Genomic DNA, 17,096 nt, shown 5'->3' with positions numbered 1-17,096 from the left:
CTATATATTTTAGGGCGGGTGTAGTATAGCGTTTAGAGGTTCCTTACTGCACAATCGATCGGAGGTTCGAATCCGCCCTAGTGCTCACCAAGCCTTTCATCCCTCCGGAGTCGACAAATTGGTACCAGAGTTGCCTGGGAGGATAAAAGCACTGACTTGACACATCGGCTGGGCACCGCAAGTCATTGTATAGGCCAGATACACGTTCGTTAACCTCAAACGACTCTGAATTGAAGTGAACGTGGGAGCGCATCTCAAACGGATTGATTAACGCCAGAAACTTTATCCTTTATCCTTTATCATTTTTTTCGAGCTCTTGATTCACATTTGCGTCAGCGGCAGTTCACTAATTCAGACGATGTTGAAAGTGTTTTCCATAATTTTGTTGATTCCTCTAATCTCAGTTTTTATACTAAAGGCTTAAACCTACTACCAATTCGTTTAAGCTGAGTTATAGCAATTTGAAGTATGCGGTCCGTTTCCGAAATTAATAACGCAACAACCTAATACTTTCTAAACTACAATCTTCTTGGGTTCCCAACAAGGGGAAATGATGCAATCAAGAGTTTCTCAGGTGCTGACTTCATATTGAGGTGCTGCTCCTTAGACCGTTTGTTCTCAAGTAAGCAGAATGCTTGCTATGCAGTACCTAGAATTTTACGTTGAAACTTTTCCCAGAAATGTTGTTTGCGGTGCAGTACACGAATAGGTCGTACATACTGCACCGCAGCATGTTCATCGAACTATATTAAATTAACGAAATTATTAACGAATATTGAGTAAATCATTTCAAATATGATAGAAAAGTAGCAGTTACGAATAGAAATCATAAGTAGAAATCTCCGGAAGCTCTTTGAAGCGAGATTTGTGGGAAGTCGAATCAGAACGGTTATCTCACTTTTGCTTCGAATCACCAGACTACAACCGAAATATTTCGATTTATGGCGTAACATTGCGTAAGCGGCCATATACAAGGTGCTGAGGTTTTCAAAGGTTACGGGCGAGCTTAACTAACTTAGTAGCTGTAGTCGGATCACAACGAAATGAAGCTCGGCGCAGTTGCGTAGGCGGCTGCACTCAAGGCGGCGCAGTGGAGCTGGCGGTTGTGATCGAGGTGGGACCACTGCAAATCGCAGTATGAGTGGCGTTAAGAAGGGTTCAACTCGCGGCACTCCACCTCACTGCTTCGAGCGCAGAGCGCTTACCCAAGAGCACCGAGCTTGAGGACGCATTCACCCGACTGCATCCTCTAGCCTGTTGTTGGAGATGGTCCTCCCTGTGCAGGATGTATATTCGCCGGCAGTGAGTGGAACGCATTAATATTAATAGCAAATTTCTAGTTGTACTTCAAGTACCGACAATGCGCTTTAACCTCGTTCAATTTTGCAGATGATAAAAGAGTATCATTTCTATTTTTTTTTGTCATGCTTTTCACATAGTTAAGGAAGTGCTTAGATGAAGCAGATGCCAATGCGCAAATGAAACTTAACGGTAAGGCAGTATTTATTTACAAATCTCTACCCAGCCAGTTAAGTCGAGGTCAAGGATAAGGTTGAAAGATGAGGATCATAATACCTCTCTTAGGGGGAAAATCTATGGACACCAACCGCTGAGCATCCAGATTCCTATGCTGAATCATATAGAGATCCAATCAGTTCGTTCGTAAAGTCATAAATATTATTGACTATTCATCATTCGTCACAGGAGGAGAGAAACAAGATGAAGTTTTACGTTCGATGAGTCCTACGCAGGCTCCAGTTATTCTTCGCTCTGCCCTGAAGTTCATGCTCAAGCCCTTGCACTTGTAGTTGTCATAGAAAACTACAAGATCTGAAGTTACCGGTTCCTTCAACCCCTTTTTGGAGAAATCAAAAAAAGAACAGATTCTCGGTACAATGGTTGGAGTTAAAAATAGATATTTTATATTTTTCGCACACAACTGTTTAAAACAAATATTGAGAGTAGGACATTTCGAATAAGAAGTACAATCACATACCTTGACCACAGACAGAAAATCGAGTCGCATGAGTTTCTCGCACCTTCTTGAGTGCAAAAACACAAGTGTGGCCAGCGAAGACAGACCTACCCATAGGTCAAACTCAACAGTGAATCTGAAAAAGGAACAATTTTCCTTTTTCACCATTTTGAAGTTGAAGAATATTTTCTGTTCCTGGAAGCGCCGTAGATCCCTTTGAACAAGCCAGAGTCTATTGAAATCTTTCCTAGACATGATGAGTAATGCCAATGCAGAGCGCTTCGTACGAAGATCCCTAGTGCATTTCTTCGTACGTTGCGCGACGACGTTTGTAGCGTTGTAAAAAGTCAGCCTTGTGTGCGTGATAAATTACGAGCAAGCGGCGTAGAAACTGCGAGTGATTGAGGAGTGGACGATGATAACAAGGCCACTGGACGCAAGGTTCGAGGCTTTTGCATCGGCTGAGGAAATCTCTCATTTCGTGCACGAAACAACTGTTTTAGGAGAAAGAATTCTATTGGAGAAGCCACCTGAAGTGTTTTTTTTTTTCGAATCTTTTAAAATTATGTTTCTTGCCCTTGATAACCGTATACAAACAAGAAATTTGTCAACATGTTCGACTAATTATCGTTATGTTGGTCTCTCCCTGTAACGAAAGCTTCTTCAATGAAATCCACAATGTTCGGATTTCTCCACGAATAGATAGGGGAAGGAGCGTAGTTCAAGCGTATTGATTTGAAAACGCTCAATTCCCCTAATGGTCCAGGAAAAGGCGCGATACCATCTTTTGTGTTCCCGTCTCCCTAACGATGCTTCTTATTACGGATGATAGGGCAAGTATACGATTTTTGCATTTGTGACAGCTTCTGCTGATTATTTGAATGGATCAACTGGATTGAGTGAATTGGACGATGTAATAGTCGCCGGCATCTACTGCGTTATAAGTTGCATTGTAGCAGGGACGAGACAACAGAGTGGTGCCATACACGCCACGTTCGCTATTACTAGGGAGAGTTGGGCGTGATCACATTCATCCTCTCCTACCGCTATCTATTCATGGAGAGGTCCCAACATCGTCACTTTCGTGATAGGCTGCTTTCAAAAAAATGAGATGAGTAATTCGAAACAAACGTATTGGCATGGCAAACGCAACATACAACGAATCCGATGTGGTGAGTGAATCCGCGAGATAAGCCAGACGGATTGTAGATTGCGGGATCCGGTGTGATTCCGCTCCTTTTCCCTAATCGTCTAAAAAACACGGTGGGAACAGCTTTTCTTCTTACAAGGTACGTTAGAACGTATCGCTCAAACAGGGATGCGTCGCGTGTAGAAGGGTGGCGCCTTGGATGTGAGATCTTCGTTTTCCACTCCGTTTTTGAGCGAAACCACTCCACATTCCGCAAGCTACAACCCCGTCTGTGGCTTTTCCCGCGCATACCTTCACTACGGCACATCCTTGGCATGCTCCTCCAAAGAAGAGGTTAAGGAGGACTTAGGGTTATTTGCTGCAAGTAACACAACCTTCGTACTCTGAAGAAAAAATCACGTTAAAGTCTTACTCTTGTGGTCCAATGGGAGGATGTGTGAGGAAGATCTGGATTGTGTAAATGAATACGGCGAACATGAGCACTCCGAGTAGGTACAGGGAGGAGAATCGAATGAAAACTGCAGTTGTCAGTATCCACATGGCGAATGAGAACGCCGAAAAATGTATCGTTTGACACACATCAGCCTGTTCTGGTTGAGGGCACGAGAACTGAAACGGAGATATGTATGTGACGACAGCATTGATACAATTTACTATGCAAGTTATTTATTCATGTGAGAATACGACTGAACCGACTTGTCAAGTAGGAGCTCTCACGTGCATGAGAAGCTTAAAAAGGGAACTATTCCCAGGTATAGTAGAGTCAAAACGACATGAAGCACGGTGCAGTTGATCTACGTTCGAAGCGGCGCGGTGGAGCGTAGCGGTTCGAATCCAAGGGGACCCATGCTGACAGCATTCCTGGTTGGAGCTCCCGATGGTCTCACCTCGATTCCAACAACTGTCTCACCGTGCTGCTTCGAGCGCAGCCGCTTACCCAACTGCACAGTGCTTCCTGTAGTTTTGACTCTATTATACTTTTTGTTAGCGAATTTCGTAAGCAAATTTTGTTCGAATTTTTGCGGAACTTGCTATGTCATACTTAGACGCAGAGGTCGCGGAATTTGACAATATTATGTTGTTTCCACTAGTAGGTAAAGTTCACAATGTCGTTCTCAAGAACCTAGACGAAAATGCGAAACATTCCTCAGAAATCGGCAAATCAAAGTTCTCACTTTACTTAACGACAACTCTTTGCATCCGTAGAACGACGAAATGAAAGTGCGTAAATCGAATTGATAGGGAAATTAACCGACGCAAGGACCCAACACCGGAAATTTCATGATCTCTGGAAAAAAACACATACCGTGTTCACTATTCCGCATAGAAAAAGAATTGCCATAATGAGCAAAATTGTAAGGGAATGACCGTGGGAAGTGCGCGTGATGAATTGAGAAAAACTCTGGAAATGAACGATTTTAAGTGATTTCACTAGCTAAGAAAGCGCAGTTTTCACTCACATGGAAATAGTTGATGTACAGCATCAGAAGAATGAAAAACATAAGCGTAAGAGCGACAACAATGAGGGCCAGACTGGTGATGAGTCTAGAAAGCGATGCTTTTTAAGGGTATCGAATAAGTGCTGACGGCAACGAATGTGTTAAACCGGGTGTCCCAGCGCGGTACGTGCCCGATGCACGGTCCTTCTTTCCTCCGCCTTGCCGCAACGAGATCACCCAGTCGAACAAATTCAGCCGCGAATATATATCACGTCTCCGGTTCTGGAGCTTACCTCGGCATTACCAACATGTGGTAAATACCGTATACGACTAGAAAGAAGATGCTGATCGCCAGCGCAGGTATGAACCAATGATCCATTTCCTTGTGGAACTGAAATGAACTTAATGAGCCCAGAGGCACAGAGGTCATTGCCTTACACACATTACCTCCGTCTCAAGACGACTATTTTTGAACTGTAGCGATAACGAGTTCATGAAACTGCCTTTGCCAGATGCCACATCTTTCTTTCGGTCGTCGTCGTGAAGTTTTCCCTTCCTGAAGAAGACTACTTGTTCTGCGCTCTAGGAATATGCATGAAGTCTTAAAACTATGTTCGTGCTCTAGACATATCTACAAGATGTTTTATTCTAATTCTAATGCGCTGAAAACGCTAGCGTTTAAGGGCTTCACTTGGATGGTTTCCACCCTCCCTCTGTCTGAGAATAGGTCTCGTCTTTCTTGACTGTCTTTCCTTGTTAACGCTCTTTCTGTGAAGTGATCGAGAATTTGCATTTAATTCGCTTTTGCTCCAATTTATCAGCTTCTTAAGTATTTACCTGCTTTCCTGCACATCCCTTGATTTTTAAAGCACCGCAGTTTGTTTTTCCGCAGTAATCCAGGAAAATTCTTGTCACCATGACCGCCGATTGTGCAAAATTTTTCAAGAATAATAACGAAATCAGAGAAGTTATCCATAGCGAAGTTGTGGATCAATTACGGAAAAGGCTGCATTAAATCGCCTTTGAGATTTGAGCAGAACGAATTTTTCTTTCCTGCTTCTTCTTATAACTCTTCTTCTTAGACTTCTATGTAATCCTACTACTTCTCAAAAGTAGAAAAACATCAGTTAATAATTGTAATTCTTGAAATAAAGTGTAAATTCCACACCAATAACTCCTTCTGTAAAGTCTCAATTTACAAAAATTAAATATTTCAGTTTTAGCACTTTCGCTGGCTACGCTTGTCCTGACGATTATGATTAGTGCAGTCACCGCAGGACGCGACTCGTCTGCGGTGGTTGTACTTCCAGGCACTGTCATGTTTGTACTTCTGGGAGCCTACTTGACAAATTCAGCTCGGCTACATGTGTTTGCGCTCACATATCCGAGCTTCAGCTGGAGTTTCTGCTTCTTTTGAGACACTGTCAGGGGCGATCGCAAAACTCGTTCGAGAGGACGCTAATTATACCTTCGACGTCCCGCTCCCGTGGAATGGAACCGCTGTGAAGTTACGAAGCCAAAGATTTCATGATGGAACGAGTATTGTTGCTAATGTGAGGGATCTTCACTCTATATTTGCATTGTACGTTTTCGTCCAGATACGAGGCAACGACAAATAGAGCGAAATATTATTATAATCGGTATTATAACGAATTAATATTATGTTAGTCATCACACCAGCAGGAAAATATACAATATTCTAGTACTCAGCAATGCGGTGTGCAAAATTTGTCGTACAGACAAAACATTCAGACGTGAGGAAACAGGCTGATTCGTAGTTTACCTCTTTTTTGTAGCTCCAATAGTTTTTATTTGTGGATCGATAGTAGACAAAGTTTGCAAAAGTCGATTGATGCCCTGCGGTACGGTAACCATGGAGAACCTGCAAAGCATTTTTTAAATATTTAAATCAAATATGAAGAAGTACAGTCAAGGTTGTTCATTATCTTCTTCTTGCGACCTTCCACAGTTTCTCATTTCTTCTCTTTACAATCGAAACAAATAACTTTTTAAACATCAAGGAGAAAGAAAATATTGTCAGAATACAAGTTAGGGAAGAGCTTGGTTGCGATAGGAACCACCACATTCAAAACTGAGTTCAAACTTCAACGCCAACAAAAGAGAATGACAGCATTTTAAATTGCCTGGCAAGAATAGCTTCGTTAGACGGGAGAACGAATGTACGAAGAAAAATGTGAACGCTCACCTTTTGTTGACTGGAAAAAGCTCCGGTCCGGGAGAGGCGCCAGACACGCGCCATATTTCGCCGATGTGTTCGAGAGTGAAATGATTCTCTACCAAATGGCGAGTCTCTTCCGTCAAGAAGACGCCGCTGAAATAAGAAGTTTTTCTATTCAAACGGTTTTTTACTACATTGCTGAGCATTCTACGATCAACGCAGTGGAAAGGAACTTGTAGGTGCACACGGATTACCGAATAAATATCAACTCTTAAGGACGACGTCTCAAAAGATGAGAAATGTTCCTTTCTGGAACTCTGGACTTTGGACTGCAGTAGCGGAGAGGGGTCCGGACGTAGTTTGCAAAAACCAGCGCAAAAACGCGAAACGTTAAGCACTCGACTGACCAGTTTATCCAACGAAACAACTCTCAACAACGCAAACAATGAAAGAAAGGGGGCACCGGTAGTTTTCTCAATTACTCCTTTATTGTCGAGATTCGTTTTGCCGCTAATTACAAAACTTCACTTTGCGGTTACCTCAGCTGCCCTTGATTCCTCTGACCCCGGATTTATGGGGGTGTTTCCTGAGTACGTTGTTTACGAAAATTGGACAAAATTAGAGAGGCCAATTTTGCAGAAAGAACTTCCCTTAAGCCGGAATGCTTTGAGAATTCAGATCTGTTGTGTAGTAGGCCGCGAACCGATGAACCTCAACATGTTGTTCGGCTAAAATTAAAGGATCCCGTACACGCTACTTCTGTGCTGTACAGTGTTTCCGCAACGATTGTGCACGAGACATACCGGTGTCTGCCGGTGACATAATTCCGGATGATTTAAATGCAGATAGCTCAAAAGAGAGACCAGGCAGCTTCCTGTGCTACTAAGATGGGTGTTTCTCGTCAATTTAAAAAGATTCGCTTGAATTTTGTGCAGTCTTAGGTGGGACAAAGAGGTACCATGTACAAACCTCAGTCATTCTATCCATACACACCACTAAGGCATACAAGGCTCTCTGGTAAGGTCACCAAAATCGCAGAGCACCCTTGTTCCCAGTTAGGGTGGTCCCCATAAATCCCACTCCGTAAGCGTTTAGCTCGAGGCATACGTCACGAGAACTGCCACGAGATTAACATCGATTAGCCTCCTAGGAACACCCATGCCCCTGAAAAACGCTGGTAACTCACTGCGCCGGTGCGTTACTCTGCAGCAGAATAGCGTTGTCCACGGTTACGCCAATCACATCGTAGTGCCACTTGGCAGCACCGACGACACCCGCCGACACCGAGCCGCTGTCGATTCCCACACAGACCGCCACATCGGCCGTTGTCGCGTCACGAAACGAGCTGGAACAAACATGCTCGAATGGAGCTAGGAGCCATCGCAAGTCATGCCTACCTACCTAATCAGAGCCTCCAGCTGCAAGGCAAACCTAACCACATTCAGGGCATGATACGGATCGTGACTCGGAATAGAAGAAAGTACCTGAAAAGAAATGTCTAGGCCGACCATATGATAAATCTGCAAAACATGAGCTTACAGTAATCCCTTCTGAAGCCACCTTAGTGCACCCGTTCAAGTCGCACAGACGATCGATCCGTTGCTCAATCTCCTGAATAACGAAGGATTATGACAAAGATCGTAATTAGTGACCAAATATACGTACCTTGAGAACCCTCGCCGCATCAAGTGAAGAGCACTGCGAAAGAACTGCTTCAAAGCCAATCAAACGTCCGTACGCCACGGTAACCTGGAAAGTCAGAAGTTTGGAGCAGTTAGACTTCTACCCTGCCGGCACTTCCTTGAAGAAAATGTATGCGGCACGTACGTTCCCAGAATGACAACAAAGCGAGTAGCATCAGTTAGGAGTCCAGAGATCAGAGCTTTCCGGAGCATTCAGAGGTCTCAGATTATCAACGATGTAAATTCTTCACAAATATGAGACCGAAGAAATGAAACCTCGTAAACTGGGCCTACGGTGAATTTAGCCAACGAACCAACTTTTTAGAAAGGCATTTCTCTCCGTTTTACAGGACTTCATTCTGTCAATAACAGACATACGCACAAGACGTTTCCTCTTTGATTGAACTGAAGCCTTTGGTTTTTCAAATCCTTTCTATTTTTGAATTTCTATGGTGCCTCGTGTTTTCTCTGTGATATTTGCAAACTTTGTTTCAAGAGCTATCTACTGATGGGGAGAATTAAACACTGGAAATTTCCTTGAACTCTGCTGTCAGTCTCTTTCATCAGCATGTTGTAGTACGACTGAAGCTTTAAAAAGGCATGCAGAAAACACAAGCGTAGCCGAGATTTGCAACTTATTGAAGTCAGAAAGGAACAGTCCCTTTTATGAAAATGGAGACAGGAAACTCGTCAGGTTTCCTCTCCAGCTAACTCTTCAAATCCTCATCTATCTCATGATTTCCTTTCTAAACGACACGAAAATGAACTCCCTACACAGCATGCGTTAATAGAAGTGACTCTCATAAAACTTTTTTACAGAGCATTTTTTTTCAGTTAATCCCGATGAAATGAATAGTAACAATTTGCTGTCAAAAGTGCTTCAGCCCATCACGCTATTTCAGAATTAAGGAAACCTACATAGCCCTCTTCCACTCGTTTACTTAATCCAAACTTACAATGAATCTGTAGACAATTTAGATACTCCTCTCTTCTTCTTTTTGTATGCCATGCTTGTATGCCTTACTTCTGCACTTTTTTACCTTCCTTATTTGTTTCTCGTCGTTGTTGGAGGCTTATCTTTCTTTTTTGCATGTTTCTTGAGGCACTACAAGAAGGATTGGGCAATTAGTTACTAGCCGTAATTCTACTATTCTAAGAAAAGGAATCAAGAATGGGAGCTTACTATTGTATTCAAACCCAACAGACACGACTGAAAACTGATATCTACGGCGGGTGGCAAACACCGAAAGTGATACTGGAACATGATGTGGAGGTTTTTGTGGCACGGTTTGCGGTATGTACTTACTGTACTGTCCTTTCATATAGAGGTTTACAGCAATATTGTACAATCAAGTAACTATTACGAACAAAAAAGCTTTCAACTAATTTCTAACGGGAGAAAATCTTTTGTTTACTCAATTGTTCTGACGAAACTCTTCTCAAACACAGATAAGAATGAAGGTAATCCTAGTCTTGTCAGGTGTACCCCATTTGTAAGTCCTGGAACTTTTTGATCGCAAGGACATCGTCAACACTAGATATAATCTCAAGGAAAACATGAAAAACCCTTCCTGATGTTGACATTCCAAATACCAGTGCATAATTCAGAAGAGAATAGCGAGAAATTACTCTTTTAAGTATGTAGGATGTGCCTAGAGGCTTACCTGAGGGTAGTGCTCAGCGTAGATGTGCGGATTGCTGGTGGCGATTTGAAGACGGGCCGCCGAAATGAGGTGTTGAGGCAGAAATGCAGACAGCAGTCGAGTCTAGATAGAAGTTATGGAGAAACAGAAACGCTCCACCATCGTTGAAGGTTTTTCCTTCCATACTCACCCGCTTTAAGAGGTGATTTGAAACAAACAGAAGCACTTTCAAAGCTCTCGTCAGAGATCTCGGGACATTTTTCGAATAGCTCGCGCACAGTGTCTTCAACGACAAAACCCCTTCTCGAGTAGCTACCCAAGAGGTTCACTTCCAACTTTATGTTGAGGAGAAAAACGAATTTGGACACGCATTTATGGAGCGCGATCGAAGAAACGAACACTACCCAACGAGGTCCTCACTGCGCGATGATTGCCTTCAACAACAAGCTACAAAGCCAAATTCCCTGTTTAAATCATTTACTTCCGAAACAACTGGGAACTTGCCATTGGCAAAGAATAGCGAGATGGTTATCGCAAAACGAATGGATGGATTTGAAGAGGTGCCAGATATTGTAAGATATTAAGTAGAGAAGAGATGTAAGCCGTAAACTTTTGTTGAAATGTCTTAGACGTCTTGATTGTTGATTCATATTTGTGAAGGACTTTGTGCACAAAAAGCACTCCTTTTTTGGAGGAACGCAGGTGAATCTAGGTTCTTTTTTTCAATGTTTTCGAGCTATTCGAGGTAGATACAGGTATATCTGAGCATTTATTTCTCATTAATAATATTTAAGACATAAGACATAAGAGTATTGTTCAGGTTTTCTCCTATTGATAGAAAAAATATATTTTGAGATCTACTTTCAAGAGAAAACTACCATGCTACGTTTACGAACGGTTCGCTGAACAGAATAATTGCAGAACGACAGAAAAACGGAACTTTGCACTGGAGGTACAGCTCTTCTCGCAAGACATTAAATGTGTTGTGAGCTCTAACAGTCGCGAAACCACAGCTCTGGTGAGCTGAATGATATTTCCTGATGGAGGATGATAACACCATCCCAGACTGGAGTTCAGCAATATTCGGAACTGGACCCTCGTCACTGCTACTTTCTTATTCTTCTCTGTGTCTCCCCGAATACAGATATTCAGCGACATAAATACCTCCTAAGGGAAAGGCGGACAACGTCAGTTCATCATCCGAATGGGCTCTGCCTAGATTACATGCACACATTCATCATAATGCTCCTATAATTGGAACTCGAGCCGTGGGTAACTTTCGTGTAACTGTTAAAACCCATACTTCTCACTTACCTTCGAGGTTTGTTAGTAAAATACCCCACGTATCTATCATGACGTTTACTTTGTGACACTCAGTCATTGTTTGCTTGTTGTCAGAAGTTGCCGGGACGACAAATAACAACTGTGTGGCTCGTATAAACTAATAGAAAGACCCTCATCATCTTTCGTGTTTGGAGAACAACGAAATTGCGACTATATGGTGTGTTTGTTCCGAATGCACACACATCCTGGGTTCAAAAACATCAAAACTTCGCTAAGCACTCGAAAAGCATATGTTATTTGGTCAAACTGATAAGAACTAAGTAAAGTAACCACAATCCCTTGCTCCGAAAATATTATTGAATATATATAATACAACTTACAATACATTGAAGTGAACGTGGGGGCGCATCCCAAGCGGATTGATTAACGCCAGAAACTTTAACTTTTTATTAACTTACAATACAATATAGATGTTATTATAAATAAATACATCATCACTTCTTGTTCGGCAATGAAAAGTTGAATTAAGTAAGTTGTTATCGTCTTTTTTTAAAGAATTCTTAATTAACTAAGCGAAAGAAATACTAAGAAACTTAGGGTAACCGTTTCCTGACTACTAAGCAAGTTATTTCCCCAAACGTTTTATTCCATGATTTATCCGTTTTTACTTATTTATTTTATCCATTGAGACTCCTTCAATATAGAACAGAGAGCTAATCCCAGAAGAACTTTCCTTTCAGCGTATCAGTCGAGATTTCAGATAGAGATATTGGGCGAACATGGGGGCTTCATCAATCATAGTTTGAGATAGCGCGGTCAAAACCGCCACCGTCCCTCTCATTGTCTTCAATAAACAATTTGCACTGGACTCGAAGAAAACAAGCGGTACATTGAGGTAAGCGACAACATTCGTAAGTTAGGAAGCGGGCTGTAGTGAAAGGTTTGGGAAAAACGTCATTTCGAGCAATTTGGCGTGGGGATTTCCTGATTTTGCTTTGATGTCACGTGATTCACTGCACAGTTTTAACTGACTGAAGTATGCGAGTACCACACCTTATCCCAGTAGCGACATGAAGGAACCGTGCTCCAACTCACCAGCCTATTGCTTTGGTGCTCAGCCGCATTTTCAGCTTCCACTGCATTTCGACCGCTTAAGAAGGCAGACCGAGTGAGGCGATCGACGGATAAATGGAGATAGAGGCCGAGGAAATGACACCACACGTGTACAACAGCGGTCGCGAGAAGCTGAAATTGTGTTGGAATTCTATGCTAACAAATGAAATTGTGCAAAAAGGAAAAGCAGATGAGTGCAAGTGAGAAGTTCAATCCTGAGAAATTCCTGTTCAGCAAGGCAACGCCATATAGCTCGAGAACTTTAGTTTTTTTTTTTCGAATGGGTATTTTTGAACACTTGTACAAGAGACTTGCCTAGACTAAACATAACAACATGGCATGGTACGTTCGAGCATTAAAGAATAAAATGTTTGGTAAACGAATCCTTCGTAATGCGATTAAGTCCAATTTCAATTCAGAATCGTAAACTTATATGAATGTGTATTTGACCTAAATAAGAGCCAGAGGGAGGAAACCTATGCACCAAAGCAGTGTCCTTATCCTCTCAGATAAGTCTGTCACCAGTCTATCGACTCCAAAGGGATGAAATGCTTAGGTTGCTTTAGGCGCTGTCGAGTCCTCGACCGCACAGAAACCTCGTGACCTGTTCTAGTTCATTTGAGCGTTCCTACAACGAATTCATATTGTTCAATGAGGCTGCGGCTAATGGCTCTCTTCATGTTTTCAATGTTTAAACAGACAGCAAAAACACTGATGTGGGATCGAGGCAACTCGGCTCCAGCTAAAGGCATCACCCCACGAATCTGGGGTGGTGGTGGTTTCATGTGGGTTATGCCTACACGGAGCCGTAGATTAAGGAGAGGGGGTGATTCCATCCATTTCTTCGTAATTGTCGTAAGAAACGGCCCGGAAGGTAAGGCTTCGAGCGTCCCGGAGCGCTATTTTATACGATTTCAATTGGAGCGCGCCAGCCTTCTGCACGCGCCGCATCTTCCGAGCCGTTTTTTTATTAGGAAGAAATGGACGGAATCACTCTCCTCTCCATTATCTACGACCCCGTAAAGGAACTCTCCACCCGAAATCCGTACCACCCCAGATTCGTGGGGTGATGCTTTTAAATGCTTCATCGTGGCAAAGCTCCCATCTAGCCAGCTTTCAAAAATGGTCTCGAAACGATGGAATGAAAAGGAATGTGCTCGTGCCCCTGTGCCGCTTTAAATAATACGGCACGACGCTAAGTTATACTGAGCGTTTTTCCTGATAGCGAGCGATCTCTAAGCATAATTGTTGACTCTCTAAGCTTTCTAAGACAAGGAGGCTCACGAACTTCACCATGTCTATGAATGACATATCTATGTCACTATAGTCCTTTCTACATCAGTAGCTGGAGCGGACTGCAGCAGCAGAAGAAGAAGAAGAAACTCAACAGAGTGGTGTACGCCGTACTCGAGATGAAAAAAGTATCGTAAACCATCATTTTACTGCAGGGCAACAGGTGTGATCGAGGCGAGGGTTTGCAGCAGTACGATTGAACAACTGATAAACACGTCAGAAATTTAACGCATTGCAAAGAAAGAAAAACAAGGAAGCAACCTCAGCAAGAAAATTCTAGCACAACTTACTTACATTTGTATGTCAAAAGACTATCATTCATTTATTTTGATTTCTTGAAAGGTGATATCTTTTTGACAACTCAAAGCTTAACCTTGGAGTGTTATACCGTTCCCCAGCAGCACAGCCGAAGTAGTTTTGAACAGATGCACAAATCTGCGGTTGATCTCTACTCTAAAAATCACTCTTGGCAAGCTTCTAACTCGGTGCCTTATTTATCGAAGTAAAATGAGATAAAACCTCTAGCACTTCTCTGCGCTGAAACTACTCCAATGTTTACATAGCCAAGATAAACGGAAACTCGTGCGGTAACCATAAAATCACCGAAAACTGGTACAATTACAGTAGGGTCAAAACGACGTAGTGCAATTGCGTAAGCGACAGCATCCGGAGTGCACGATGGGGTTAGGAGTTGTGATCGAGGCGGGTTGCATGAGTAAGGGCCCCATTTGGTCGTAGCCGCTGGTCACATCGCTTCGACGCAGCCGCTACGCAACCACGCCCGGTTTCGGACCATTTCGACCCGATTGACGCAGGCTCCCCACTCACTCCAATGTGAACGCCACTTTCGTTGCCAGCTCACTGCCAATTAAACGTACGAAAATTGACGAGCCCAGTCAGTACCACCGCATTGAAAAGGAGAAGGGCACCCGAGAAATGAAAAAATTCAAGCTTGAGTTCGATGGATTGTAGTGGGACCTGTTCTCGGGCAACTGTCAACCGAAAATGTGAAGTTCTTGCGGCACGACGAGACTTGTTTCGTAGCAACGTACAATCATTCCTCAGTTTGCGTGCACCCAGTCTCTATTCCTCTGAATACCCAGCAGACCAACTCCAGACGGCAGATAAAGCTCAGCTGTTCTCAAGTGGTCGCGGTAACCAGTTCCCGTCATGTCGATATGGAGACCAGAGAAATATGGCCGAGAAAGTGCTCGTTGACATGAAGTGACTCACAAATACTACTTGAAAGACCTGCGAGAGCGGATAGAGCGTGTACTTCGCGAGAGACAAGATGAAGTCCGGTTTATTATTTGCGCCGAGGATTAATAGTTCCATAGAATGCTCAGAGTACGATTTTTCGCACGTCCTACGAATACTGTTTCCCCACTGCAAGGTACCGACAGCAATTGGAGCCTGATAGTTTGCTTCTCTGATGTGAAAGAAATGGATAATCAATGACAATAACGGTGGAGATGTAAGTCTTTGCCGAATAGCCTCCGCCTACTCACCGACTATGCGTCAGGTGGAGAAACCCTAGGGCTTCTCGAAGGACGGATCCAGTCATAAGTGGAACAGAGCGAACATGAAGAAAGAACATGAAGATTTCCAAATGAAATATTATTCCTAATTGCCCATGTTCGACTGTCTTTGAATCTCGGCATGTTGAAACGTAGCTTTTAAATGATTTCCTTGAGCTGTAGCCAAGGAAAAAATTATTCCTAATGTTCCTAATTCTTGGATGAGGAAGCGTAGTAATGGTTCACAAAAATTGAGAGTCCCTCCAGAAGTCAGTCAGTAGGTGAAGAAGTGAACTCTGCCAAAACTCAGACAGAGCTCACTTAGGATGCCTACTCGGAAAACGAGAGGGAGTCTGCTGCTCTTTCTATCCTGACTATGGTTCCAAAATCATTGGTACACTGGTGATTTAAGTAGAAACAAGAACATTTCTCAATCGTGAAAGGTCAGGGGAAGTTGGGCGGAAGCTCGACCGTGAAGTGTGTTCTCCGCTCTCTTCTTCATGACCGTCATTCGCATGGAAGTAGCACGAGCCGAATATCAGAACGAATTACGAGAGAAGTGCGTGGCACAAAAGTTCAAACAGGACGCCAAAAACAACTTTTGGCAAGAGTGAATCGAAAACGTTTGTCGACGAATCTTCAACCTCGAGGGAGAAAAAAAGTTCGCGCAAGTGCTGAAAAATGCAGTTTTTCGAGTGCAGACATAAATCACGATGCCTACTTCTTCAAGTTTTATATATGTTTATAAAATCTATTGTGCAGCTTACTATTCCGCAGTGAGATCGAAGAAATCCCTAGCCTCTGTAAGGCGAACTACAAGGATGGCTCGATAACTCATTCACGTTAAATGAAAGATATTATAAACAAGTTCAGGATAGACATCCCTCATGAAAAATGCAACTAATCATTAGTGGTAAAACTTCATAGTTTGTATGGTTGGAACATTAACGTTCGAACTTCGTCGCCCAAGAAACTGAGTGCGTCATAGTCGCATCAAGAAGATCGCTGTTTCCATTTTGAAATATCCCATCAGTTCAAGTGTTCTCTAGTTACAGCTTTTAACGACTGAATTCGTTCGCATTTCCTCGCGTACCTCAAAAAAACATGCGAGAGTCAGATTTCCTGTTGATCGAGATATGCTGTGAGCGAAAATGTGCAGGCACCAATTTGTGCCTAATTCTCCTAAAAAGAAATGTGTGGGGAAAATTTCTCAATGTATTCTCATTTCTCGTTACAATATAACACGCGACTTTTCTGACAATGGCTTGTTTCAGTGGAAAATGAAAAAAAATCTGAAGCAAAAAAAGGCCCGTAGAAGGTTGTCGACGTTTGCTAGGAGTTTATTCCCAGTAACAATAAAATTTGCAAAAGTTGCAATAAAAAAATCCCGACACATACGTGTTATAACCAGGAATACTTCCGCTCGGAAGAACAGACAAAAATGGTATTGAACCCGAGGCCCAAGTCCAAGTCACTTTTCTTTCTCAAATGTCTGCTGTCTGCTTCGTTCCTTCCGACAACAGCCTTTGCATTCCCGTTTGCAGCACAATCGTGAAAACGAAATAATTTGTCCACAGCCGAGGCTCGTAGATCAGTTTCTTAGTGGAGTTTTTGCGGCTGTACATCTGGGGCGGATGCGGTCAACCAAACGAGCTGGTCGTAAGTCGGTGATCGATCGATATGTGTCGGTGACACTATGATTGATGAACTTAGTAGACTGGCGACAGCTACTACAAGAAGACAGATAGCCGGTTCGCTGGGCGGTGTGGTCGCGACCCTTCGCTAGCTGATAAGGAATGAGGCATTGGGCGAGGACGGGTT

The 17,096-nt window shown here is 42.9% G+C and overlaps 1 protein-coding gene across 3 annotated transcripts in view; it reads right to left on the bottom strand.

Moving 5' to 3' along the window:
• The window catches only part of RB195_010346 (uncharacterized protein), a gene marked incomplete at both ends in the record, with an annotated part of 34,754 nt that overhangs the window by 11,218 nt on the left and 6,440 nt on the right, over positions 1-17,096 (bottom strand). Inside the window, 15 exons of one of the 3 annotated variants that reach the window (XM_064191305.1) lie at positions 1,685-1,846; positions 1,997-2,111; positions 3,538-3,734; positions 4,432-4,527; positions 4,586-4,670; positions 4,858-4,955; positions 5,012-5,120; positions 6,348-6,446; positions 6,771-6,896; positions 7,930-8,088; positions 8,145-8,227; positions 8,283-8,354; positions 8,409-8,492; positions 10,090-10,191; positions 12,448-12,597. In XM_064191305.1, the coding sequence (XP_064048889.1) occupies positions 1,685-1,846; positions 1,997-2,111; positions 3,538-3,734; positions 4,432-4,527; positions 4,586-4,670; positions 4,858-4,955; positions 5,012-5,120; positions 6,348-6,446; positions 6,771-6,896; positions 7,930-8,088; positions 8,145-8,227; positions 8,283-8,354; positions 8,409-8,492; positions 10,090-10,191; positions 12,448-12,597 (1,737 nt within the window). Of the gene's footprint in view, positions 1-1,684; positions 1,847-1,996; positions 2,112-3,476; positions 3,484-3,537; positions 3,735-4,431; positions 4,528-4,585; positions 4,671-4,857; positions 4,956-5,011; positions 5,121-6,347; positions 6,447-6,770; positions 6,897-7,929; positions 8,089-8,144; positions 8,228-8,282; positions 8,355-8,408; positions 8,493-10,089; positions 10,192-12,447; positions 12,598-17,096 lie in introns of those variants that run through there. The other 2 variants (XM_064191308.1, XM_064191307.1) reach the window with 2 other exon arrangements.

The sequence above is a fragment of the Necator americanus genome, chromosome III, assembly GCF_031761385.1.
Source record: "Necator americanus strain Aroian chromosome III, whole genome shotgun sequence".
NCBI lineage: Eukaryota > Metazoa > Nematoda > Chromadorea > Rhabditida > Ancylostomatidae > Necator > Necator americanus.
The sequence above is the reverse complement of the archived record's forward strand: the minus strand, read 5'-3'. Positions and strand labels throughout refer to the sequence as shown.